General features: G+C 34.5%; 5 protein-coding genes and 1 long non-coding RNA gene across 10 annotated transcripts; 3 read left to right on the top strand and 3 right to left on the bottom strand.

Annotated features, from left to right (window-relative positions):
* Positions 1-1,388: 1,388 nt before the first annotated feature.
* Positions 1,389-6,694, bottom strand: LOC105229542 (14-3-3 protein epsilon). Its single transcript, XM_011209890.4, has 4 exons — positions 6,079-6,694; positions 2,134-2,603; positions 1,884-2,064; positions 1,389-1,826 (listed from the first exon to the last, which is right to left on the bottom strand). Exons 1-4 carry the CDS (start codon positions 6,140-6,142, stop codon positions 1,771-1,773), a joined length of 771 nt encoding a protein of 256 aa, XP_011208192.1. The 5' UTR covers positions 6,143-6,694; the 3' UTR covers positions 1,389-1,770.
* Positions 4,924-5,503, top strand: LOC125776567 (uncharacterized). Its single transcript, XR_007421827.1, has 2 exons — positions 4,924-5,087; positions 5,155-5,503. It is a non-coding gene; the product is annotated as an uncharacterized LOC125776567 (long non-coding RNA).
* A 2,510-nt stretch (positions 6,695-9,204) lies between the features above and the next one.
* Positions 9,205-11,391, top strand: LOC105229541 (zinc finger protein 135). The gene is made up of 4 exons (XM_011209889.4): positions 9,205-9,512; positions 9,568-10,357; positions 10,473-10,550; positions 10,612-11,391. Exons 1-4 carry the CDS (start codon positions 9,354-9,356, stop codon positions 11,202-11,204), a joined length of 1,620 nt encoding a protein of 539 aa, XP_011208191.2. The 5' UTR covers positions 9,205-9,353; the 3' UTR covers positions 11,205-11,391.
* On the bottom strand, positions 11,305-17,503 carry LOC105229540 (transcriptional regulator ATRX homolog). Of its 3 annotated transcripts, none has more exons than XM_011209888.4 (4): positions 17,351-17,503; positions 14,984-16,922; positions 13,552-14,421; positions 11,305-13,485 (listed from the first exon to the last, which is right to left on the bottom strand). In XM_011209888.4, exons 2-4 carry the CDS (start codon positions 16,797-16,799, stop codon positions 12,392-12,394), a joined length of 3,780 nt encoding a protein of 1,259 aa, XP_011208190.1. In that variant the 5' UTR covers positions 16,800-16,922; positions 17,351-17,503; the 3' UTR covers positions 11,305-12,391. The 3 variants fall into 3 exon arrangements, with proteins under 3 accessions (XP_011208190.1, XP_011208188.1, XP_029407582.1); XM_011209886.4 differs by having other exon boundaries at positions 17,196-17,473; XM_029551722.2 differs by having other exon boundaries at positions 14,984-16,916; positions 17,196-17,468.
* Positions 17,504-18,890: 1,387 nt separating this feature from the next.
* LOC105229538 (uncharacterized) lies at positions 18,891-26,075 on the top strand. 3 transcript variants are annotated; one of them, XM_011209882.3, is made up of 6 exons: positions 18,891-19,074; positions 19,319-20,386; positions 20,452-23,740; positions 23,796-24,949; positions 25,016-25,438; positions 25,497-26,075. In XM_011209882.3, the coding sequence occupies exons 2-6, from the start codon at positions 19,373-19,375 to the stop codon at positions 25,719-25,721; spliced, it is 6,105 nt and encodes a 2,034-aa protein (XP_011208184.2). In that variant the 5' UTR covers positions 18,891-19,074; positions 19,319-19,372; the 3' UTR covers positions 25,722-26,075. The 3 variants fall into 3 exon arrangements, with proteins under 3 accessions (XP_011208184.2, XP_011208185.2, XP_011208183.2); XM_011209883.3 differs by having other exon boundaries at positions 18,891-19,078; XM_011209881.3 differs by having other exon boundaries at positions 18,891-19,103.
* LOC105229539 (mediator of RNA polymerase II transcription subunit 28) lies at positions 26,014-26,762 on the bottom strand. The gene has a single exon (XM_011209885.4). It carries the CDS (start codon positions 26,652-26,654, stop codon positions 26,109-26,111), a length of 546 nt encoding a protein of 181 aa, XP_011208187.1. The 5' UTR covers positions 26,655-26,762; the 3' UTR covers positions 26,014-26,108.
* Between the last annotated feature and the right edge of the window lie 438 nt (positions 26,763-27,200).

Here is a 27,200-nt window from a genome sequence, read left to right as displayed (position 1 = left end):
CAAATTTTTAAACTTTCTATGTATTTATACAAAATAACTGATTCAAATCTTTTTCCTAATAAACATAGTAATGTTCAACTACAACAGCCTATTAGTAGTGCCAAAAAAAATACCATAATGCCGAATTTCGAAGCTCCAACCAAGATGCTGCTGGGTTGAAAAGCAAAGAGGGTCCATATTTTGACCTTGTATAAGCGTATATGCTCTTTTACTGAGCAAACCCACAAATATGTACACACATCGGCAATTAAAAACAGAAATAGACGTATAACAACGCTGAAACAGTCAACCTAACTAGTATGTATATTTGACTTTAAAACAATCGAGCGAAATTTTCAGTTAGTTTTATTATTTTCAAAATTTAGGACCTACTGCTTACACATGTAAATGTGTACATGTCGCCACTTCACATTATTTATTATTATATTTAATTAATAAATCAAATACCTAATATCTATGCCACAAGAGCAAACTAATTATTTTAAATATCAAGGGTCCTTTATACTTGGTGTAGTCTCAAAGATATTTGTATATGCTAATCGTTCTGAAAGGTCAACTCAAACGACACTAATCGGTTGCATCAAAAAAATTTATTTATTTATATTGCAGATTTTCTGAATTATGAATGAATGAAAAACATCTCCTAAGCATGAGGCCTTCCATAATACTATTTGACATATTTACCAAATGTTATATTTATAAAATTGCAGGTATTGTAATATCAACGGCGATGGGGATTCTGCTATCCTCGATAAATTTTCAAAAAATAAAAAAAAACCTAAGCTTTTTTCAACATTATGACAAAAATGCCACTGGTATCTTCTACAAAACAGCGCGACTACTTTTCACTTTCATTATTAGAAGCCTATTTCAGAATATCCAACTCATTAAACTTACACATTTTTTATAGGAAAATACTCCTAATTATTGAATTCAATTACAAAACCACAAAGTTGACAATTATTAGTGATTGACTGAACATTAAGAATTACCGATGCACTATCTTTCATCTAATATCTAAACTTCAAGTTCGAGTATCCGCAAAATGATACATATTGAAAATTTATCCATCATATTATATTATTCGTTTATTTATGCGTTGTTTACCATTTCAAACTTTATGTCTAGTATTTCTAAGATAAGTTCTCATCAATTCTTCCATCACTTTTGTTGACTGTAATTCGCTCATTTTTATTTGATTGATACAATTGTTTCTTTATTACTATTTTCTATATCCTCTTCTCTTAATATTTCTTTATTGTAGAATCCTTAAAATAAACTCGATTTTCTTCTATTACATTCTGAATGTTGCGTTTGCAACGATTAACTGTGTGAGTGCGAATGTATTGCCTGTTTTCTAGGTTAAATGTTATTATGCTCTAAAATAATTAGTGTTGATTTTTATTATATTTATTTTTATACTGATGTATTTATCATTACCGTAATTATTAATAATCATTATTTTGTTGTTTTAATAATAATTCTGATTTTAATAATTATGTTTAATGCAAAAATTTTCACACATTGAATGGGAGCGGGGCAGGAGGAATTTGTTTGAGTTATATTTTAGTTTCAAGTGTTTTTTTCTGAAAAAGATTTATTAATTTTTTTATGCAATTGAGATGTATATAATGTATACCATTGTTGTTGTAGTGTATTATAATGTTTCTCGTTTTAATGTGTTTGTGTGTGTGGTTGCTGCTGCTGTATTACAGTAGGAAAAGGTATATAGAAGGGGTTTTATAATTAAGTAAGGTGGGGTTACTTAAATTACGACACATCCTGATCTTCAACATCTTGAATTTCCGGTTTTTGTTCGCCATCACCTTATAAGAAAATACCAATTGATATATTTCTTTTATTCATTCGAAAATATTACTTACCATCAGCCTGCATATCAGACGTCCATAATGTAAGATTATCCCTCAGTAATTGCATGATAAGTGTGGAATCTTTGTAGCTCTCTTCGCTTAAGGTATCTAGCTCGGCAATGGCATCGTCGAATGCTGCTTTCGCTAATCTACAAGCGCGATCGGGCGAATTAAGAATTTCATAATAGAATACCTGCAACCATATACAAAAATATGTAAATGTTTTATAACATATTCCCGATTATTATATTATTAATTCTACCGAAAAGTTTAACGCCAAACCCAAACGAATGGGATGTGTTGGCGGAAGATCATTCATTGCAATATCGCTGGCAGCCTTGTAAGCAATAAGTGAATTTTCTGCCGCATCCTTACGATCCGATCCAGTAGCAAATTCAGCCAAATAGCGATGATAATCACCCTTCATCTTATAATAGAATACTTTGCTTTCACCTGTGGTGGCGCATTTAATGAGATGATTTTCTAGCACATTCAAAATATCGGAACAAATATCGCGTAACTCTTTCTCCACCTGACCACGGTAGGTTTTGATCATTTCAAGCTTCTCCTCGGCGCCTTTATTTTCCTCTTTTTGCTCAATTGAGGTAATTATACGCCACGAAGCACGTCGAGCGCCAATTACATTCTTATAAGCGACTGAAAGTAGATTTCGCTCTTCAACAGTTAATTCAACATCGAGAGAAGCAACTTTTTTCATAGCTTCAACCATTTCTGTAAAAAAATAGAAATAAAAAGGTTTTATAGTGTTCAAGATATACATATAGACAATAAGTTAATTAAAAGCATTTCTTAAAAAGATGTTACTATTTAACTTCTGATTTCATCAAAATGGTGGATCCAAATTGGTGGTTCCTTAGCCTATGTCAATGTAATATAAACTATTTAATTTTTATAATTTTCTGACTTCTGTTCGTATTATTTTTTTTTTTCTAGTCAAATTGTAAAATAATGGAAAAATACCTGATGATAAAGAAAATATAAGTTCACTCTTAAACTTCCCCTCAGCATTTTTCAACTGCAATAAAAATTAATAAATCCCTAGTAAATCCCTTATTTTTATGTTTTACTTCTTAAATTTATCAATTCAAAACAAATAATTTACAAGTGAATAAAAATTGAAAATTAGTATCAAGTTTATAGAATTGAGTCCCCTTAAGGTTGATCTTGTTTTTAAATATAAAATATGTATTATAAACCAGATGTAAGCGCTCAATTTTTAAAATTGCATAGTATAGGCAATACATAATATTTATTATCTATCTATACCGGTGAAATCAGTTCCCCACGTTTCAAATTAATTGTTAAAATTTTAATCTGTATAAATGCCGTTAACCCGCATAAGAGCGACAAGGCTGTCAATAGCAGTAGAATACAATCACAAGTGCGAAAATAAGAGGATAAACATGTGATACAGACAAATAGCAAACGTCACCGTTCATCGCATCTGCGCTTTTCAAGGCAACAGACTGCATTGATTCTAAATAGTCGTGTAGTTCGTGTAGGGTGCCAACGGCAACGCCGTCAACAAACTACAACTATATATCCATATATCTTCGTCCTTTTCGCACTAATATGATACGAACACTAATATAAGATTGCACCGGTGAGTGTACAAAGGAAAAAATGAGTAGATACGAGGCTTCGCACTACAATTCTACAGTTACTCAAAAATGATATTTAGATGTTTAAATAAAAAAGAAAAGAAATAATAACTAAATTATGTGTGATTTATAAAATATAAACATCACAATGGAAACGAATTAAAATATTAAATAAACGTTATTACTGTACATGAATTGATAAGGACATAGGCATTTGAAAAAACATATAGCTTAACATTCATAAGTATAGGAATCGACTTTTTGTAATCCAGCCGTAAATGTCTGTAAATTGTTTATTTTAGATCAGTTAACTAGAGTAATATTCAAATTATGGTTTCTTTCACGGTTATCCAAAATGCGTTTTTGGAAAGAAAGATAGGCTAAATGCTGTCAACGGAAAACGCAGGAAAATTCGCATAGAGGACTGCGTTTATCTATTTGGAAATTACCTCACTCAATATTTTTTTGTATTAAAACAATTAACAACTTCTGAATAATTCATATACAGTCTATACTAAACAAAGAAAAATATATATATAAACAAAATAAAATAGAATGCCAAAGTAGTTGTTAAATCCTGGGATTTTAAACTTAACTCTTCTTTTTAAACATAACTTGAAAAGCATTACAAAAGAGGTATTTTTAAACTACAGTACCTGACCTAATGTTAATTAAAAATATTTGTAATGAAGAAAATTTCGTTATGATTTCTTTATCCACATTACATACAGTAGAACTCCTCATAACCGGACAGCGTCTAATCTGTATTTTGTCCGACTAGATCCCTTAGTCCATATGGGGGCGAGACAAAAAGGAGTGTCTAAAATACATTCTTAGAGTCCGAAGCTGCAACTGAGTACTATATTCCTATAGAACTAATGAACACGAGTCAATGTCTGCCAGGAGTGAATGAATAATTAACCCATTAGTTTACGTTGAGCCTCCTCGAACCAGAGGCACCGGCACAAGACAATTTTTTTTTTGCTATGATCGTTTTACGAATTTCTCCTAAAAAAATCGCCTCAAAGCACCAGAATTTACACAACGAAATATTACCAAATTATTGTCCGTGTCATTGATATGCACTCATGTGCGGCTATAGGAATTACTTTTATATGGAAACGTTTTCATGAAATTTGTCAAGTTATGAGAGACGTACGGCTATAAGGATTGTTCGCAAGGACAATTTCACAGTACATATAATTGTATGCAAGTAGTTAATAAATGAAATTCGAGTTATAATTTCCTTAAGTATAAAAGTAATATCCGCCCGTATTAAGCTCATATCGAATAACATGGCCAAAGAACAATCTAGCCATAAATATACACTACCAGAAGTTGAAAATTTAATTTTATCGTTTATAAAACCTCTCCAAGGAAAAAACAGTTAAAATGAGAACTAGCGAAATACATATAAATCCAATATTTAAAGATGCTTTGAGTTTGTTTAATCTATGTATATATAATATAAAAATTTTTGTTCAAAATCAACTTAAAACAACTCAATCTTAGTATAAACCTAGCACAAAAGGATAATGTGTAACATTATATAGCAAAATGTTTATTATAAGTGTTTATTTAAATGAATTCGTTGGTATGTATATTAACTTGTTTGAACTTGGCAGATTTTTTTGCATTTTTTCTCTCCATATAAAAATTAGCAAACGCGACTTCCAGAGACCGATCGATTTCATTCATCGATTTTTCACGCTAGCAACCAGCCACGAAGAAAACGCCACGGCAACGAGGTGAAACACATACGAACGAATGACGTATATTCGCGGAAAGGTAAAGAGAAAAACATCCAGCGCGATATGACAATTCTTAGCAAAAAGGGAAAGAACGGCGATGGTATATTCAAACAGAGGAAATAGTCATACTGCTCACTCGTGCAGTGAAAATATTAGTATCCACTGCAAAATATAAAACTTAATGTTCTGATGATTCGATTCGGTCAGCTAGACATTCCCTTTAATATTATAGTGAATGAATAAAATCTATTTAATTAAACAGCTCATCTATACATATAATATGCGCACTACAAAATTATTAGCAAATTAATCTACTTGATAGTTATGATGTACATGGCAAATAAGTCAATTTGCAGATTAATTTTATTCTAATAGAATTCGGGACATGACTGCGAGAACATTGAAAAATGTACCTCCATACGTCTTGGTATACTTTTATAGATAGGCATTGGGAAAACTCGTTTAGATAACATATATTATTTTCTTCTAAAACAAAATTTGGGTTTACATATATCTAACTATTGAAAATTTATACTATCACGAAGTAAAATTCTGGGGCAATCTAACCACGAGAATTTCAATCACCGGCAAAAAAAGACACAAGTTTCGCATTATCTTGCTATTCCGGCCATCTCGCTTCTTTAAAATATTTCCGTCCTAACTGCTTCTAGTTGACGCATCAGTCCGTCTTCGTCACAAGCAGTATACTAGACCCGCGTGTTTTTCTAGTCCATTTTTCATCTTTCAATCCACACCCCAGATTGATAAATCAGGACTGAATTTTCAACGACACAATGCATATATGACAGAATTTCAAACACCCCACGTACTTACCATCATAACGTTCAGCTTGTTCAGCCAATTTGGCCTTGTACACATTATTTTCACGTTCCGACATTCTGTTTAATTGCGTTAATAAAATTCTCAGATATTAAACTTTTAGAAAGTTTCTATTGAAATATTTAATTTAGCGTCGGCGTTGTATTAAAACAAAAATTTTCAGCGTTCTACACTTTTTTCGTCGTCGCCTGCGTTTCCGAAATTCAATTTTTACTTTTCTCTACTACGAATTTTTTCTCTTTGACAAACGTTTTACTTCTGCTTCTGCTCCGGCACTAATGTCGCTGTCGTTAACCGACTGCTTCGCTGCTATCGCTTTTCTTCCTCTTTTCCCCCTTTTTTCTAGACTGTCGCAGTAGCCGTCGCCGCTTTGCTCTATTCTTCTTTCTTCTCGTAAATCAACCGCTTTAAATTAGCGTCCACAGTTAAAAAAAAACGAAAACCTCAAAATTCAAGTATATACTTCTAGCCAAATGAATCCCACAAGTCAAATAATTATATTAAATCAATTTTATTTGACAAGTTATCAATTTTAAATCGCTTTTTATCCGCAAAACTTCGATGAACGTCGTTGCTCGCCGCTGTCAACTCGTTGATTCATTTCCTACACAACCGAATACCAAAGGACGCTTAACGAAGTTAACTTGCTTTACCTTCGTTTTCGACAATCAATATGGCCGCACCTATTTTCATGTATCGATTGCTATCTCATTTCTCAACACATGTTAACGGAGTAATTCGTTCCTTCGTCAAATATTGTAGCAGCTATCTCACATACTTCATTTTTCCATCTAGACTATTTAATGCTGTACAATAGAAACTTTAAAATTGTAAAATGCTTGCACTAGCTGATAGAGGTCGCTATTCAGCTGAAATTCACATTTTTAGGTATTTTTCAAAAATACTGTCTTCTCAAAGAATTTTATTTCAGTACTACTTTTTTGTATTTTTTTTTTAATGGAATTTAAATTTCACACTCTTTTATTGTTCTCTAATTTTTCAAAATTCATATATTCGTATAGAGCATACAAACAAATTCAAATTAGTCGATATATAGTTCGTTAGGCCAATAAATACGAAAATAGCGAGTTCTATATAGAAAGTTTTAATTTATATTAGGGGTATTCGCTTGCTCTTGCAAGATTACAGATTGCAAAAATACTATACCGAAATATAGAATGGCACGAGAACACCCATTGCAGAATCTAGTGATATATGAACGGCTGATTCGGTCAATTTATTGTGAATGACTATTGTGAATTGGCGCACCTTCTGCATACATTTTTAACAAAAAAACTGTAACAAATCTTTATAATTTAAATAAAAATTATAAAATCTATTTAAAACTTACCGTCCTCAACAATTTAACGACTTAATATGTCTTTATGTAAAATGACAGCTAAAACAGGGTTGCAATTACATTTTTTCGTGACATTACACGCAAACATACATCGGCTTTGGTCTGACATATTTTACTGCCATTGCAAATAATTTTCTGCGTGTGTTTGTGTTGTGCCGGTGCACCAAAAGGAAATATATGCAATTCTTGCACCGACAAGGGTTTTGCAAGAGAAGCGAATACCCCTATTATACATATAGTTTATACTTATCTAATGGCCCATTCACATAGAACTTTTCTTGCTTTGCTTGACACTTCATACCTTAAGAACGAAGTGAGGAAAGCAAAGAGTATATCAGAATGAATGCGTTGCTTGCTTGGCAAAGCGTAAAAAGGCGAGAGGTGGCCATCATTTAGCTTCGCTTTGCTGCGTTTCATCAACGTTCTTAAACAAAAGCATACATTGAACTGTTAAAAGCAAATTACTGCACAGCGAGCAAAAGTTTCTGCATTAATTCTCTTGATGTATTGGTATAAGAATTGATAGTATTAAAGTATAAGTATTAGTATAAAAGTATGTATTGTTAACAAAGCAAAAAAAAAAATGGATGGGAATTGTGCAATTCTAATATATGGAAGAAATAAATCTGTAACTTATTGTCTAAAAATAATTAAATGTGTAATTTTATAATAAATAAAATTTTTGTAATAAATTTATACGAGAACTACAAAAATTACAATTAAATAATGCGCTTGATTCTCATAAATATTTACTCATAGAAGGAGGGATGGTAACACATATATATTTTTTATTTATTTATTTAAATAAATAAAATAATTTTTAATCCTGCTATTAGGTTAAAAAAAACTTACGAATCTTCGGTTAGAGGACCATTTGGTCCATACTGCAGTTTTCATACAAAATACTCTGTTATTACACGCTGCAACTTTTGTTTCGGCAACTCTTGGTTTATAGGTGAGGGGGCGACGAGGAGAGGAGAATCGCGCCGAGTTTCCAGTGTTCAGCAACTCGCTTTGTGTTCTTATTCGTAACAGTTCGCTGCGACGTTTTTCGGCATTTGCGTATATTTTTTTGAAATTAATATTTTGAATATATTTACAAAATCTAATTTCATCTTTTGGTAAGTAATTTGCAAATATGTATACAGATATACATAATATAATATAAATATTTTAGAAAATGGAGTATGACAAAAAAATCGAATTAATTAAAGATATTGTGAAATGTATGGAGAAAGCCATACAAATTGATTCAGACGATAGTGAAAAGGGTGATATATGTGAAAGTCTGTCATATAATCTTTGTTTTAATTTTGAATTATAAATAAAATGTATTTCTTAATTGACAGAACTGATTAATATACATATGTGATAGAGTGGCCCAAATACCTGTAAGGAAAGAGAAATGACAGTGGGTTAAAGTAAAGTGAAAGAGAATGAAAAAAAACTCGAACAGAGTTGCGCAACACAAGTTGCTCGGGTGAAGGTAATGGGCGACAGCAAAAGAGAATCGCCCGAGAATTAGCAACTTTTGTTGCCGCGTGTAATAATAGACATAACAATTTAATCTTAGTCTTTATATTTAGTTTGGTTCAATACTTGCTAAATATTATTATTTTATTAACTCAACTCTGGTAAAATAAAAACTAGGCGAGGGGTTCCCCCGTTTTGCATGTTACAAAGGAAAAAAAATGGACCAAATGGTCCTTAACCTAACAGCAGGGTTAATATAATAAGAAAACCACAATACATACTTACAACTTGTGTTTAATTTTTCGACGGTCTGGCACCATCTAATTATTTTGAACAAAATTGTCATATAGAATACCTGGAGAGCTTCAGTTTTGATTTTTTCTTTTCGCATAGCTTTTTATAAACAATTGATCTAGGCCGTATTTCTTATATTAACATGTCGGATAATGATATTATGGATGGTATAGAACCATGTCGGACGTGTGGTATATTCTATTTAACAGCATCAAATTTCCTACGTAAAATTTTTGATTCCAGTACAGATGAGTATGATTTATCACATATTCGCTCTGAATTAGCGACTTGGAATGTTGAGGTAAATACAAATCTCTTTTAAAATAATTCAATATTATGTGATTATTATTTTTCAGATTAATCCGAATGATGGATTGCCACAATATATATGCACGTGCTGTATACTTGAATTTAAAAAAGTTTTTAAATTCCGGGATCTATGCCGAGAATTACAATCACAATGGAGGAATTTATACAACATACGAGAAGAAAATCGAATATATATTAAAAAGGAGCTATCTGAACCAGATGAAACAAGTGAAAATATTTGCGATTTTATATATGTTGACGACCTAAGCGATAACGAATTCAATGGAAAAAGTGATGCAAGTTATACTCCTTTTAATATTCCTCATATTCCCATTAAAGAGGAAGTTATTGAAAGTGAGCCCACACCAACAATACAGAATACATTTAATGAAAGCAATATTAAGAGCACAGAAAGAGTTTTCGAAAACAATCAATTTCAGAATCTAATACAAATGCCGGACTATGATTCTAAAATAATGGTCTCTCCAGTATCTCCACTATTGGACAATTCCGTATGCTCGGGTTCACCATTTCAATTGAATGATGAAACGGTAAAACCAGTGCAATGCAATTTATGTAGACATATGTCAGCTACCACGGAATTGCATAAACAGCACATGCAACGAATACATGAGCTGAAAGACATGGAGTGTCACATATGCGGAAAACAGTTTAAAAACACTACTGCTACACGTCTCAAATTTCATCTTAAATGGCATAGAATTAGCAAACATATTAAATGTGCTCAATGCGGATTTTTCTGTGACTCACGTGAGACTCTTAAAGAACATACCAAAGCTATTCATTCTAAAATTGAATGCACTAAATGTGGCAAACGTGAGTAAAAAAATATCAGAATATTAAAGTGAATATGGTAGTCAATAATTGGCCTGATAGGCCACTATAAGCACTTATATACATATACATATATTATGTGTAAATCTCTTTTTAGGTGTCTTGGGGAAAAAGATGAAAGTCCATATGCGCGCTCATGGATTTAGATCATGGCAATGCTCTTACTGTGATAGAGGTGAGCTTAAAATTGGTAGTCAGTATCTATGTCAATCTTCATGTTAAATTTTTATTTTAAGCATTTGAGTCGGAGAACGCACTTGAGGCTCATATTTGGCAAATACATGCTCGTGAAGATGAGACGCCTATTGTTTCAGAAAGTACGGAATGCCCCAGTAAGGAGGAAGAACAAAGTCTATCTTGTAGCCAATGCTCTCAGCTTTATCCTACGCAATATCAACTGAATACACATAAGCTGCTTTGTCATTTCAAAGAAAATACCTCGGACGATAATTCTTTTAAAACGGAACTTCAGAGTGAACAATTTCATTACTCAGATAGACAAGATCTTGCAATCCCTATTACAAATATAGGAAATGCTAATGAAGTAATTGAAGAAACCCGAGTTCATATAGAAAGCTCCTACAGCTCTAGTATCGATAATGATTTCACGCAAGTTATCTCTTCTGATGATGAAAGCGGTGATAGCGAAAGCCAGTCCAAAGAAATTGTTTATCCAAAAAATACACAACCATTTTCAAACACTGATCAACTCTGTACCAACTATCAGCAACATTTGAAAAAATCTGAACTTAGCTGTCATATATGTGGTAAATCTTTTGAACTCAAGTTTAGTCTTAATCGTCATTTAAAAAAACACAAGAACACATAATTTACATCTTCAGTCTTTGGGTGACTAGTATATAGTGTTCTATTGAAAGACATTCATAAAATAATTGTGTGCAAACAAAATAAAAAAAAAATCTGAAATGTAAACATAGTCATGTTTGTACATATGTATATTTTTCCATAAAATTTATTTTGATTCTGAAATAAAAAAGGACATGTTTAACTATAAATTATGACATTTTTTCTTAGGAAGGGGTAATTATCAATTCAAAGCAGCGTAATATTTAAAAGTAAAAAAATGGTATAGACACATAATTAAATCAAAAGTAATACATTTCTATTGTGCATGGGATATGAAACATGTATAATGTTTTGATGTTCGAAAACGAATATTAGTGACTGACCAAATGAAAAACGCCAATTTACGACTATATTCATGCGATGGACAAATTTCACGGAAATTTTTGAGCTCCATCAATAATATATGGTTGTTATAATTCTGTCGAACAGTTTCGGAAACATGCATTACAAACATTAGAAAAAAAATTAGATAAAGTAGATCTAAAATCTATGTGGCTTAGGAACAATACGATGATTTTCGTCTTTGACAATACTTTCAAATAGTTAAGTGGTGGAATATTGTTATATAAGTTAGCTTGACAAATTCGGGGAAAATAATTTACTACCTCAAATTTACTTTATTTCGTGATGGTCGGTTTTACGTACAATAAATCAATATTATGCAAACCGACAAAGATGCATCACTTTAGCAAGGCATAATGACCATAGCAACATTTTTCTTGGTTGTATTATTTATTGAATAAAGTCACTCAAATTATTTCACGTGCTTGCATTTATGTGTTTGCAAAAACAAAACAAAAAAACGATCTATGTACGAATATTTATGTGTTATTAATTATATATGTATTTTCTTATACTTATCCTCATTGCAAAAATTGAACTTAAATGTTATATTTTCGAAGTTGTTTCTTCGCACCCAGTAAGATGGTATTTTTAACATATATATAACATATCATTGGTGTGCTTATGGGGGCAACTACATATTTGTTACTACAATTGAGAGCAAATACCGATATAATCAGGACCGTAAGCAATTTAATCAGCGTTTTCTTTCATTCAGAATCAGCACTTAGCAGATCTGTCATTCTTCTCGGTGCATTTCATATTCAGTTATTTGTAAATATTGAGAATGGAGCGAGAAGTCACTAATTAATCAATCTCGTATACCTCATTCTCTTTGAAGCCGGACGGGGCTGGACCAGATGGAGTAGCTGGCGGGTTTTCTGTTGCAATTGGCACCTGTTGTCCAGCTTGTCCACTAGAAGATTGGAAATATCCTGCTGCATTTGGATTTTGATTTGCGTACAAAAGTGGACTCATGTACATTCCACTTGGATGGGCAAGTGTTGCGTGTAATGACAACAGCTCTTTATACATTGTAGGATTATTGTTATTCATTTCGGTATATAAATGTTGCAAGTACGTGGGAACAAGTTGTAGAGCTTGAGTATGTGTTATTTCTGGGTGATCTTTGACGATCTTCATATTGAGTAACTGTAACAGTACATCCGAACGAAAACCAAAAATGCGGTTAGATGTTACTCCACCGGTTGCATTGCCTAATTGACCGCCGAAAGCACCTCGATCATACGACATATATTGAGCAGTTTGAACACTACGTGTCTTTTCTGCTTCATATTCTGCCCAAGCAGCCTTGCGTTCAGCATCATTAAGATTCTCGCTTTCTTCGTTCTCTAAAAGCGAATCATGTTCATGATACTTAAATATCATCGATTCGTGTTTACTGAGTAGTTCTGCAAATAACCGATCTTTTGGTAAAATAGGTATTTCTCGTTCACTTCCTGGTTTTAGCTCATAAGAATAAAGTTCCTGTAGATCAGATTGATTGTAGTGACGAGAAATTTGTTGTTCATCTATAACTCTTTTAGCTGTTGCCTGTTTTGCTACCTGCCGCTCATATACCTTTTGTTCCATTGTGCCCATGGCTATGAGTCGATAAATATAGCAAGGCTTTTCCTGACCAAAACGATATACTCGAAAAATGCTCTGGGTGTCATGAGAAGGATTCCACGAAACGTCGAATATGACAACACGATTTGCAGCAACCAAGTTTATACCTAAGCCACCAGCTCGTGTTGAAATGAGAAACAGACGACCACGCAAATTGTTAACATCGTTAAATTTTTTGCACATCGCTTCACGACTCTCGACGGAACATGAGCCATCAAGACGAAAATAATCAACTCCCGGCTGCCAGCAACCTTTAAAATCGCCGACATCGCCTAAAATTATAAATCATATTAAATTCGTTTATCCTTTGTATTTATATATAAATATATTATTTTTGCCTTCATATTCGTATCCTTTAGTCCTACTGTCTATTAATGACAAAAAATGTTCGATTACATCGATAGATTGTAAGGATTGCGAAAACACCAGAAGTTTGTCACCAATAACCTCACATTCTTGTAGCAAGTTCATCAGTATCACCAGTTTCGGGGAATGATTTATATTGTTCAACTCCTTTTCCTCCACAAAACGTTTCCACCATTCTGATGGATCAGCTTCTGGTTGTGGCGGTTCCAATTCTTCAATATCACTATCTTTATCTATTTGCTTACGACCGGATGAACGGACAGATTTACTTCTACTTTGTACACCACCAGTTCCACTACCACCACCGCCGCTGGCGAATGATTTTGATGAATCCACAGACGTTTCTGAACCGGTGTCACTCTCAGCATCATCATCATCATCATCAATAAAATCCTCCATTGAGTCCGAGTCATTAGCCTGCTGTCGTTTACGAATAACCGTATCACTATTCATTCGTAAATTCATCGGATGAGTCCATATTCGACGCAAATCCTGAAAATCTTGAAATAAACGTGCTCCCTTTCCGCTAATATCAGAGCCACTAAGGTCGCGCTGAGTCGTCATGTAATATTCGTAAAGCTGCTGTTGCAGATCAGAGAGAGTTGTATAAACAGTATATTCGTGCTTTGGCGGTAAATATGGTGCCAGCACCGAATAATCACGTCTCTGAATGCATCCTTCCAACATTTTGTGCAAAATGTGGGATCGATGCTTCATAAGACGAATATCTCGCTCAGTGGAATCTGTGTATTGACCATTGGTTATAGGATTCACAAACCGATTTAAATACTCCTTATATGTGCCAAGAAGGTTCGGTTTGATAAATTGAATCATGCAATAATCTGTAAAATATTTAAAGGAAGGAAAATTGTTGTATTTATTCGATTATACAAACATAATAATGTATTCTTATTATATTTAAGGACGAAATGAAACTTGGTAAACTTATGAATCATTTACAACCAATTATTAATGTAATTAAATTGTGTATGAACGCAATATTAAAGAAGTGAAATTGTAGACTTATCTCTTCACATTCGAGAAAAATATTATTGTAATCCATTTTAGTTATAAAAAAGTGGCGTTTAAACATTATTTTAAAGTTTGTTACCAGAAATATTAATAAATTTATGAGTTTTATTCCATAAAATTAAAAATTATATACAGTATTACCATTTTTTGTCTGATATGAAGTAGTATATATATTAAATTATGAAAAGTGGAATGAGTTTAACTGATATAAATCGCATTTTGTATACTGATTTTATTCCTGTATCCGTTAACAATAAAATACTCTATAAATAAATCATTGTCGGTCACTCGGAATCAGGCTATTTAAAGTCATAACAGATTTATAATGTATTAAAATATAAATAAGAAAAAACATTCAAAATCCATACTTACATTCTTTAAGATTGTTCTGAAGTGGTGTACCAGTTAGAACAATTCGTCTTTTAGTTCGCATTTTAGTAACAGCTTTACTAATGGAGGTTTTCTCATTTTTAAGTAAGTGACCTTCATCACAAACAACTAAATCTGGACCTGGGTCTACTAGCGTTTGCTGCAATATTTCACGTTGTTTCTTTCGTAAACCTTTTGCCTTTTCGTTAGCCAATATACGATACATATCGTAGCCTATAACGCATGCTCCACCCTCTTCGAACCATTCGTTTAGTTTGAAAATTCTGGTTGGCTTGTCCTTGTACTTGGACATGTCATATACTTCCACATTACGTTTATTAGCAAATGCAATCCAGTGATGAAATTCACGTGCCCAATTATTGAGGGTACTCAAAGGAGTTATTATTAAAACGCGTTCTACTCCGGTTCGTCTTGAATTTACTAATAAAGTGTGGGACAGGGTTACTATTTGTAAGGTCTTTCCTAAACCCATGCAATGAGCCAAAATGCAACCGGAACCAGCATTATCTTCTGCTTCCTTCATTGTTTCGAAGCAAGCATCCCACATAAATTTCACACCAGCTACTTGATGAGGTTTTAATTTTTTTAAAATACCTCTATCAACTTCTAGCAAAGGTTTTTTAGTTTCCTCGTCAAAGTCCAGCACCAATTCAGTGACCTCAACATTTTCCGGCTTTTCGTAAATTTGATTGTACAACTTTTGACGTTCCTCTATACGTTTGCGTCGCTCCTCTTCCTCTTTAGTTGCATTTTTTGTGGTAATGTCTAGATCCTTGGTTTTTATAATTTTGCGGATATGTTTGCGTTTATTTTTATTTTTCTCATCAGCATCTTCCTCATCTGATTTAGCACCCTTTTTGACCTTTCCCTTCCGCTTAACATCGCTATCATCCTCATCACTGCTTTCCTTACCACGACGGAGGCGTCCGCGTTTTTTGGGAACTGGCTGTGGTGTGAAGTCGGAATCATCATCACTACTTTTCTTTCTTTTATTAAAAACTCTCTTTTTGCGTGCTGGTATCACTTCACTGTCACTACTTTTGCCATCCGACTCCACTTCAGATTGATCGTCAAAGTTGTTAACGTTCTCATATGTAGCTGAGTCTGATTCATCTGAATCAGAATTCATAACTAATTTTCTACTTGATGCTGGTGACCTTTTTTCGTGGAAAGAATCCTTATTATTTTTTATAGAATTATCTCCACCGTTGACTTTAGTAATAGTCAATTTTTGGCTTAAAAGGCTTGAAGAAGTTGGAAAAATGGTTCGTTTTATGCGAACAGTGCACTGCCTTATGCGGGGCAGCGCTCCCTCTAAAGGATGTGATTTTTCGTGTTGAGCCAATTCGTCTGATTTTGCCGAAACCGATTTAATTTTTTGTGGATTTGATGTTTCTTTTTCTTGGTCTTCCTCACTGTCACTTAACTCTATAAGAGTACAATTATTCCTATTCTTACGGTCGGGTAAACGCCTAGACTGGGTTTCGGATATCAGTTTCTTATTTTCTTTAATTTTATTCACTATTGGTTTTTCCAATAGTTTTTCTAATGGTACAACACGCACTTTAAATTCATTTCCAGAATTTTGCAGGGCTGATACTTGTTCCGAACTCTTATTTAAAGATATTATGTTCGATAAACGAGCTTTTTTGCTTCTTTCGTTCTGGGATTCAGATTCATTTTTGTCCTTATTTTTTGGGTCAAATTTGAAGTTAACTTTATTATTGGCCGTTGAGCTATGATTATTACAGTCTTCCGCTGAATTTGCATCAGAATCCGTATACTTTTCTTGTCCCATAGATGCAATTTTACAAAAAAAAAACTACGCAGTTCCTGTTATGGAAACAATTATTCACCAGCAGTGATCAGTTCTATAACGTAAACGAAAACATTAGCCTTTTCAATTAGGAAACAACTGTATCTGCAAAAAAAAAGCATATTTATTATATTAATACATATGCAGAATTATGTTTGAAGTCTATATAAATTCAATTTAAAAACGACCTGTATTTTTTCATTATATCAAATCGTCTTGCTTTTTCTGGATCTATTTTATAATGTACACAAAGATTTATCAAACTCAAGCAAAAGGAAATCTACACCATTCGTGAGAGAATGGAACTTGCCCTTAAACATCACTTATTAAATTGTAAAGCAGTACAAATCTGTTTGATATAAAATGTTTTAAACGCACCTAGATATACGGTATGTGCATATTACACCAGGCAAATATTTTTTTGTAAATAATTAAATTTTCAATACAACCGAAGTAAATAAAAAAAATACGCGTCTCACATATTTTAATTAAGTTGAATGCATAATGAAAAAAAATTTGGTTTTATCTTTTACGTTTTTGCAAGGATTTTTCTGCAATCCCTTCTTAGAAAACACAAATAGTCAAACGCCGCTAAAAATCGGAATTTTTAACTTTGCAGGTATACATAGATCAACGCAAAGATGTGTTTCGTGAGTATACTGCCAGATGAGCGTTCGCGTGTCGTATAAAATCAATTATTCACAATCACATCAATAAGAATATTTTTTGGTTCTTTACGTTTTTTATAACTTTTATTGAAATTGAACAGTTTACGATTTTCAAAGTAAATGTCAAATATATATATCAAAACATATCAGTGCTGTTCGGGGCTTGAGAAGATTAAAATTCGATTAATTTTTAAATACAAAATACATGCTATTATATGAGCTTACCGGGTTATAAAATGAATTTATAATAAAATGAGATCTTAAAAACTCTGTTTTAATTTTTTCTTACTATAAAGGAGTCAACTTAACAAAAATGAGAAAACAAATGAACGAATTTACCAGAATTAATTTTGAATTACAAGCGATTTTCGAATAAATCGTTGCATTCTTCACCTGTTAATCGATAACATTGAAACATTGTTGGGTGAATCAGAACAATTGTGTTCAGACACGAAAACTTTTGTTGCGTATTGTTGAGAAATTTTCTTTAGGCGGGAATTCGCGTAAGGATTCATACTCGTATTTTATTTAAAAAAATTTTATTTCATACTTCCTCATTTCAAGAACTAGCTGCTATATCAATATCTCTGCGTATTGCATAAGCATGTGTCTCTCCGCGCCTTTCACCAACAAACCACACATTGCTGCTTCCGAAGTTTCCGTGTCTGAAAACACTATTGGGGTACTTACAACCTGTCATAAAGCATCGTAAAGTCATAAAATTATAAATTTTTACACTTGTTTAAAAAAAATGTTGTTGGATTACATACAAAAATGAGTTTACACAATTACAATTATCAATGCTATGTTTTCGAATCGTTATAACTATATATGTTATTATATACTATACATTTAGGACCTTTTCCTTAATGTCTGGTTAGCAGCTATCTATCAGATAAGAAAAATAATAGATAATATCAATTATTATCTAACATTATTATTGAATCATTCAGGGTTACATATAACTACGTTGTCGTATGTTATGTAGTTTCAGCTTATGTATTTTCATTTAGTTCTTTGGTTCCCAGCTAGTCACGGCTACCGAAATTTCACCACATTGACAGATATAGAGAAGACAGTGCAACTCATACGATCTTTGTCTAGCAAATGAATGAACACTCACTCGTACACAAGAGTTTCGGGTAGTTTTGTCCATTCTCCTTAAAAAACTCATAGAAACTAACATACATACTTGTATTTAACATGGTAAGTCTCAGGAAGCGCTGTTGGGAAATTAACCGATGATTTTACCTGTAGGTGACTTATAAGACTCATTTGAATCTGTATCGGCTGTGTTCATGAAAGGTAACTATAATCGAACTGTGAATACGCTAAATGGGCATTTAAGAGAGATTGAATGTACCATAGTTGACAATCAAGTGACAATTCATGGTATGTTCAATACACTGTGGAATTAGAATATTAGACGAAATGAGAGGCTGTGTCCGAAAAATAATAAATTGAAAAACTGAAAAAATGTTCAGATGAGGAAAAAATTTGTAATGAGGGAACCGCATTGCTCGTAACGCAACATCGACGTAGACATAATTGAGCCAAAGTAAAATTCAGTGAGCGTCAGGATCGAAAACGTGGGTAATTGTTAGATTTTTTGCAATAGGTGAGGTTTTGAAGTTGATAGGAAGTGAGATTTAATAATTTTAGATAAAAGTATTGTGCCCCTATAAAGTGAAAATATAAATAATGAACCCATTCTTGCGGGGAAAAAGCAAACGATGATGCAAGAACTTTTGCATTCATTGAAAGTTTTGTTTCCCCTTCTTGGTATAGAGAAATTAATTGACAACTCTTGTTTGTAATATTTGTACGTTACAGTGAAATAAACAAGACTCTGACGAAACGATATTAAATTAAAAAGGTATTGTGATAATGGCGCAACTGATAAATCAGGATATGAGCAATACAATGTCCGATTCAGAGATGAGTGCTTCTGGTGGTGCACTCGAAGACAGCGATACGAATTCTAGTAGCGGTTCTAGTATAAGCTCTTCAACTTCTAATTCAGACGTAAATGATTTGCAATTAGATACACTGGAGCTCGCTAAAATAAGAAATGAATTGTTACGTTTGCCGCGGGGTTTGTGTGAAAGTATGAAAATCTTTCATGAATTTTTCTCAGTAGACACATGGAATAATATACCTGAAGCGATTCGAGCAAGTTTGGAAAAGCATTTACCAGATTTCACCAAGATTCTTACTCCTCCAGAGATATCCGTGGAGATGCAGCGTACTTTATCTATGCTTTTTAATGGTGGCTTAACGCGATTTGGGCACTCCCCTCTTTTTGACTTGCAACAGGAATTGGAAAGTGGAAATTTTAGGCCTGACGTTGTGCGGCTACGCCAAAGCATTGCTAAATCACGACGACGTGAACAGCGTTTTCAAAGATGTGAACGTCTTAGTCAACTTGCTAAAGAATTGTTTTTGTCTCGTGAACGCCTTTTGCAAATTGCTTACAAATCTGCCCCAAGCAGCAAACTACGGACAGAACGTGCAACAAAGCGCGAACAAAACATTTTTCATGCTGATACAAAACTTTGTACTGTGCGTTGTCGAAAACGTTTTAGAAAAGAATTGGATAATATCACAGATCAGTTGGGCATTAAACCTAATGAGCTAAGTGCTGACGAGGCGGATGTTTCCTCCGTCGAAACTGTCACTGAGGAAAGCCATTTAAATTTGAAATCTGAAATATCATCTGTATTGAAATTACCTGCCTCTGGTACTGACCGTTTGATTTTCAGTACATTATTTAAAAGACGAAAAAATTTTGCTGACGAAGATGTGATACGCACCGATCAGAATACACAACAATCTAGATTATCAAATAGAAATTTCCGATCGTATATACGAGAGCACAAGCGGCGGAAAATTACAGAGCCGGTATTTATTTAATTATATATTTACATATGTATGCCTAATTTCTGATAAAATTTTGAATTTTCTAGACTTTACCAGACTTTGAAACTTCCGATATACGGTTGCGAGATGTATGTGCAAGGGCACAAATGGGTGGGAATTTTAAACAATTTTTCGGTGTGGGTAAAATTATCGGAAGGAAAACTAAACCTAAACCGGTATCTTATACGGATCCTCCAGCATTAGTCCCAATTACGGCCAGTGATCAATATTCTGACACATATGGAAAGAACGAAAATGAGGTCAAATTAGATATTCTATCGATTGAGGGAGGTTCAAAAAATGTAAAAGAACAACAGGTTGAACATTTTCAACAACGTTTATCTGAACATTCAAATGGAACCTTACAGCATCCGTTTCTTCCTGAAGATGGTGCACCATTTAACATACTAGATGGTGAAGTGGAACTTCAACAAGAAGAAGTTGAAACCTACGGTAACTGCGATGAAGCTTTACCAAGTTTCGTAATTTCCAATGAAGTTGTCCTACCTACGATTGAACAAACTGAAGTACCCCCACAGAAACTATTGCAAACGCCTCACAAAGTAGACGGCAGTAATGTCGATTTACAGGGTAAATATCCATTGGTAGAAAATAGTTGTCAAAGTACTTTAGCTGAACAAAATATACCAAAGCTAGAGTCTATATTTGCAAAGGTGAACAAAACACCTCTCAAAGAAAAGGCTCGATCGAATTCTCAATTAAACTACAATGCATCCAATATTTCATCGGCAACTGGAGCATTAGTAACTCCAATAAGACGACAAACGCAACCCTTGGTTTCACCGACAAAAAGTCTTGTTCCAACGACCCTTGAATCATCTGAATTAATACAGGAGACTCATGCTTGCTTCTTTTCGCTTATACGTGATTTGTTTTGCGCAACACCCCATCACCGAATGCCATACAATGAACTGCGTATGAGAATCGATATCTGGTCACGGAATCCTATAACTGCTTTAAACGATTGGTATGCTCAGTCTGATAACTGGTCAGCATTATTAACATCTGCTATAAATTTTTTGGCTGGAGATTTCTCCGACCAACCAGACGAATACGTTCCATACTTAGAATTCAAATCCCAACAAAATATTTTTCAGTGGATAGGAGCAGGTCGTGACTCTGACACCCGTCTCTCTAAGTTGTGTCTTTATTGGTTGCAACGTCGTGAAATTTCGGATAGAATGCCGAGTGCTGCTTGCCAAGTAATTACGGATGATGGAAAGGAATCTTCAAATAATATAAAAACTAATAATAACACTTACAACTCGAACGAAATAGACGATGCTCCAGTATCATTCGATGGTGGTATATCCCCACCACCTCCACCACGCTGTCCTACGACATGGACGGTTTGCGCGGCTACACCAGAGGAAATTGTGGAGTTTCAACGACAGGAACGTGAACGTTTTGAGCAACCGCACCGTGCTTACACTTACCATATGCATGGTTACGAAAGTGTAGTCGGTCCAGTAAAAGGAATATACACACAAATGTATGCTTTAACTAAGGCTCGTGGACATAGTATGATGGTTGGAAATCGTCCAAACTTTGTCACCATTTTAACATTAGTTCGTGATGCAACTGCACGTTTACCGAATGGGGAAGGAACTCGGGCCGATATAGCCGAATTGCTTAAGAGCTCGCAATATATAAACTTAAAAGAAGGGGAAAATGTACTACAAACAACGGTGAGTGGAGCATTAGATCGTATGCACACAGAACATGATCCATGTGTGCGTTATGATCCAAAGCGTAAAATTTGGATCTATCTCCACCGAAATCGGAACGAAGATGATTTCGAACGAATACATCAGCAAAGTCAGGGTGTAGGGAAATCCAAAAAAGTTGCACATCGTAAATCTAAGGCAAAGGTCGCATTAACCAAAGCAACTTCAGAAATCAATGATCCGAATTCTGTTTTAATTACATGTGAGGATGAGGTTAATGTTGGAACAGTGAGCACAGCAAACACCACTACAAAAATTAGCGCAGCTTTTTCAATGCCTGCATTAGTACCAGCAAATCCCATCATTGTAAGTAGTCAAAGTGCCATTGAGCAACAAAAAATACCACTCGTTATCACTAAACCATCAGGGAATCGTTCGCTCCCTGTCCCGCCATTAAAGTACAACATACCGCACCAACAGCAGAAATCTTTACTTAAAACGGCTGTCCAATCACAATCGCAACGGCATCAAGAGCATCGGCAAATCAATAACACTACTGGTATTGATACACAAATACCACAACACCAAAGGATTCAACAGCGAATGACAATCTTAACAAAAAATGCAACAATAAATGAAGTGGTTTCAGAAGAAAGTAAGGTCAACAAACAGTTAAATTTAACTATGTCACCAATCAAGTCTAACTTACCGACGATAACAACGGGAAATGTTAACTCTACCCCAATCATTGTTGCTACGCCATCTGGTATTCAAACTGTACACGTTTCCAGCGCTACAGTTGTGACACCATCCACAGGCACATCTGTTTCAATAGCATCACAGAAATCTCCATCTCTTAGCGCTACTTTCAGTGGAAAAAAAGTGGCTTTAAATAAACCTATCATTATAAATCAAGTGAAGGGTCAGTCTACATTAAGCGGGACATCGCAACCCAAATCCTCTTCACACCAAGTGCTTAAGCAACAAAACATTGTTTACGCGCAACAACAACAGAAGCCTACACAAGGTTTCATCATTCCGATCAGCATGTCAAATTCTATTTCGAATGCTACTGACGTTGAAGTTCAAAATATTATCACCAAAGAAACAAATGTGCGAACTTTACCACTATCATCAATTTCCACGGGTGGTTCTACAACCATTTACATGGATAATACAAAGTTGGTTTCTAATGTGGGAAGTTTGTCACCAGAACAGGTACAACAAAACAAATCGCATGGAAAAAATATTATTCGAATTGTGCCAAGCATCAGTGGCAGTGGAGTAAAATCGATTTTGCAATCTGCACCTGCTGGATCGGTTGTTACTTCCAGGAAACCTCCCGTCCATGTTATCGGTCACCGTGTTGTGACAGGGGGTAGTGGGATGGGAACAATGCGGGCACAGACGCAGCAAAGTAAATCATTTGGTAATATATCGCTTATGAGTAGTAATAGTGGGACGCAAACATTTGGGGTATCATCGGTGGTATCTGCTGCTGGCGGTTCTACGCTTATAAAAATGTCTCCACATACATTTGCAACTTTACAACACAAGCAAAATCAGCAGATAGTTGTGAAGAAATCGTCTCCTTCAACGCCTGTTACAAGTCAGCAACATCGTGTGATCGACAAGTCCACACTTTTAAGTAATTTAATAGATTTTTTGTATTTGTTAACATTTATAGTTAATTTTTTTTTCAGAAAATTGTACAGTTGTTGCCCAATCTGGTGGTCTAACTACGCAAACAATAGGTAAAAAGGTCTTTATGCATCAAACATCAAACGTAGGAGTTGTTCACAAATCCGTCGTTAAAGATGCAGCTTCTGTTGGATCACAAACCTCTTCAACGCCAGTAGCTGAGAAAGTGCATACTATAAATACAACAAATCTTACTTCTCAACAACAGAGAGCCCTTCTACAGAACTTAAAGCAACAGCAAAACATTCAATTGAAGTCCGTGCAAGTGGTTCCCAGTGATTCATCTAATCCACAGGCACAATCACAAATAAATCAAATCGTTTCGCGCGCTCAAACCTTGGCGGTAGTACCCTCGGTAGCGAATAGCGACAGTGCAGTTGGACAACAAGCAAGCAATAAATCTCTAGCTGTGATGCTTCCTCAGGCCCAAAGCCTCCCACGTGTTTTAAAGGTCAGCTCCACGAATTCTCAGTCTCAGCAGCAGCAGCAAGCTATGGCAATAGCTGGAAATGACACTCCCGTAGGTACAACAGCGAGCGGAACTCGAATTCTTACAACTTCTACCGGCCAAATAATATCACTGGAGAGTTTGCTCCAAAAACAAAGTAGCAATGTTTCGTTGAAAACAAACCACAGTAGTGGTGTGGGTGCTATTGTTAAAAACGTTCATTCAGCCAGCGTTTCACATCAACAACAGCCCCACCTATTGACATCAACAGGTAATACAACTTCATATACCGTTGTATCGCAGGCAAGAAATGTAAACACACATCGTCCCACCACATCGCAAACATCAGATAGCGTGAGTACAACAAAAACTACACTCGTAAGCGGAGGTACTGGACGCATCTTTATGTCGACTGGTGGACAATTGACTACTCCTCAGATAACCAAAGTACTCGGTAAAGCTGGAGTGACTACAAATTCATCTACTACTGCGACCACAGGAGGCAGTATACGTGTAATTAAAAGTACGTCTAATATTGGAGGTGTTTCAAATAGTTTTAATGTTACAAGCTTACAAGGGAAACAAGTCGTTTTTGCTGCAAAGCCATCTACGACTATAGCTAAAAATGTTGGAAGCTCGGCTCAATTACAACAACTACATTCCGGTGGTGTGGTAATTGGTGGGCAAACGTTAAAATTACAGCGAAACGTGAGTTTATACCTAAAAAAGTAAACGTTTCTATGCTTGGTAAATACAAAATGTAATCTTTTACAGCTGCAACAACAAAATAAGATTGTTAATTTAACGTCCACAAACACTAGTAGTAATAGTGGTGTTGTTCCTACTCAGCAAGGGTCTCAAATGCAAACTGTTATAATGGGAAACCAGATTTTACGGGTTCAACAAATGCAAACGGCAGTGAAAACTGTAGGTTCAAGTGGAACAGCGATTCAACAACGTATAGCAAGCCTACCGGTTGGTAATCTAATTACCGGAAGCTCGCCTTTAAGTAACGGTAGTGAGACATCCAACAATGCGACTGCAATTAACTTACCAAAGACTGTGATGCTTGGCTCTGGCGGGCAGACAATACGTTTACAACAGTCACAACAATCGGTTCCAATGACCCATCATATGCAGCCCGTATCTACACAGTCGCAGACTCAGCTGGTTACTGTTAAAAATTCATCTCAACAGGTACTTTTTAATAAGCATTTGAGACTGTTTTAGTAAATCAAGTATCGAAAATAATCAGGGCGTGAAAACATCTAATCCTGGACGTGTGGTTTTGGCTGTACAGGGAGGTGGGCAAATATTTCTTTCGCCTAACTTTCAGGGGAATACATTAAACCTGAAAACATTACAAAATATGAAAGTGGTTTCCTTATCATCACATTCAGCGACTTCTGCAAGCAATTCAAATCAGAGCGAGGACAAGTCATCAGCTACATCGCAGAACTGTGGTAACAGTAACTCTTAAAGAGAGCTCTATTATAACGAATTCTGTTTTATGAGTAGATTGTGAAAAATGAAGAAAAAAATCTTACAAAAAAATTTGTATGTTCAATACACTATTATAAATGTAAGAAACAATTAATTAGTAATTGACATAATTGCTAAAATACATATAATGTACGAGCAATTACTCTTTTGATAAGAAGTTTACGTTCAAAACAATCGTAGTTCTAGTAAACATTAAATAGTAACAAAACCAGGCAGATTTTGAACAGTTATAATTTTATTACTTCAGTTCTATTTTTAGACTAAAACTCTTTGTTCGTTTTTGAAGAAAGTTTAATTAAATATATTGGGTATTATTAAAATTTTAACATTACATATTTTAAAGATACTTAGGTAGACTTTAATATTAAAATCGTCTAGGCACGCCGTATGCTGGTACATTACCAAGCATTCCTACAGAACCAGATCTATTTGAAACTTGTGAAATATTCAAACTTCCAGGACCTGTAATTCCAGGTATCCCTGTTGTACCTGCACTCGATGAATCGCCAATGGCAGCAACTGCACCGCCTATTCCTCCTATAGGTCTATTGTGTGCACCTTGGTTAGCTTGTATATCAGACAAACAAGCTTTCCATTCCTCTAAACGACTGTAGTGTTTATTCAGAAGTTGCTCTTTACGTGCAATTTCATTACGCAAGTCCTGATTTTCGTCTTTTATTAACATATCTGGCTTTAATGTTGAAACAAGGAAACGTTTTTGAAGAAAAAATGCCTCCATCTGCCGTGCAACATCAATAAACCGATTTGTCGTTTTTTGAACTTCTAACTCGATTTCATCCTTATTAGTGCCTGTGTTGGGTTCTGGCTTCGTTAGTGATAAAAGACATGCTTGGAAAGCTTCCTCAAACTCGTCCATAAGATTTCCATTATCGTTGTTTGAAGAAGACATAATAAGTATTGCGAACAAGCTCTACAAATATTGCGGATAAATGTATTTAACTCAATAACATGGTACTTTACGATGCTCAATAAATAAAACCAAATGTTTGCAATGTTGCCACTTCTTAAAAATACAAGTAAATTTAAAGTTGAATATAGAGTAAGCAAATATTTTTTTTTTGTTAATAAATCATAAAATTAAATTTTCATATTACCGTTTTTCCTTTTCACTGCTAAATGTTGATGTTCATATATCATTAAAAATCTATACAAATAAAAGCGGCAATGGGAAATTACAAAAATTGATCATTCCTATAGATTTTGTATGGCACATACCTAAATAAAAGCGGCGGTCACATCGAGGGTTGAAAGTTTCGATTTTGTTACGTCGCATCTCAACAGACAATGAACATTGCTAACAATAGGAGTATTCGCTTGCGAAATATAGAAGGGCACGAGAGCACCCATTGCAGAATCTAGTGATATATGAACGGCTGATTCGGTCAATTCATTGTGAATGACTATTATGCATGGCTATTGTGAATTGGGGCACCTT

The sequence above is a fragment of the Bactrocera dorsalis genome, chromosome 2 (genome assembly GCF_023373825.1).
Source record: "Bactrocera dorsalis isolate Fly_Bdor chromosome 2, ASM2337382v1, whole genome shotgun sequence".
Classification (NCBI taxonomy): Eukaryota; Metazoa; Arthropoda; class Insecta; order Diptera; family Tephritidae; genus Bactrocera; species Bactrocera dorsalis.
This window is presented reverse-complemented; position numbering and strand designations above follow the sequence as displayed.

Excerpts from the sequence above, each read along its gene's own strand:
- LOC105229542 (XM_011209890.4), bottom strand. The coding sequence starts at position 6,142 with ATGTCGGAACGTGAAAATAATGTGTACAAGGCCAAATTGGCTGAACAA. Across the intron at positions 2,604-6,078 it reads ACAAGCTGAACGTTATGATG|AAATGGTTGAAGCTATGAAA; the intron begins GTAAGTACGTGG and ends ATTTTTTTACAG. Across the intron at positions 1,827-1,883 it reads GTCTGATATGCAGGCTGATG|GTGATGGCGAACAAAAACCG; the intron begins GTAAGTAATATT and ends TTTTCTTATAAG.
- LOC105229541 (XM_011209889.4), top strand. The coding sequence starts at position 9,354 with ATGTCGGATAATGATATTATGGATGGTATAGAACCATGTCGGACGTGT. Across the intron at positions 9,513-9,567 it reads TAGCGACTTGGAATGTTGAG|ATTAATCCGAATGATGGATT; the intron begins GTAAATACAAAT and ends ATTATTTTTCAG. Across the intron at positions 10,358-10,472 it reads ATGCACTAAATGTGGCAAAC|GTGTCTTGGGGAAAAAGATG; the intron begins GTGAGTAAAAAA and ends ATCTCTTTTTAG.
- LOC105229540 (XM_011209888.4), bottom strand. The coding sequence starts at position 16,799 with ATGGGACAAGAAAAGTATACGGATTCTGATGCAAATTCAGCGGAAGAC. Across the intron at positions 14,422-14,983 it reads TCAGAACAATCTTAAAGAAT|ATTATTGCATGATTCAATTT; the intron begins GTAAGTATGGAT and ends AATATTTTACAG. Across the intron at positions 13,486-13,551 it reads TAAAGGATACGAATATGAAG|GCGATGTCGGCGATTTTAAA; the intron begins GCAAAAATAATA and ends TTATAATTTTAG.
- LOC105229538 (XM_011209882.3), top strand. The coding sequence starts at position 19,373 with ATGGCGCAACTGATAAATCAGGATATGAGCAATACAATGTCCGATTCA. Across the intron at positions 24,950-25,015 it reads CGTTAAAATTACAGCGAAAC|CTGCAACAACAAAATAAGAT; the intron begins GTGAGTTTATAC and ends AATCTTTTACAG. Across the intron at positions 25,439-25,496 it reads TTAAAAATTCATCTCAACAG|GGCGTGAAAACATCTAATCC; the intron begins GTACTTTTTAAT and ends GAAAATAATCAG.
- LOC105229539 (XM_011209885.4), bottom strand. The coding sequence starts at position 26,654 with ATGTCTTCTTCAAACAACGATAATGGAAATCTTATGGACGAGTTTGAG.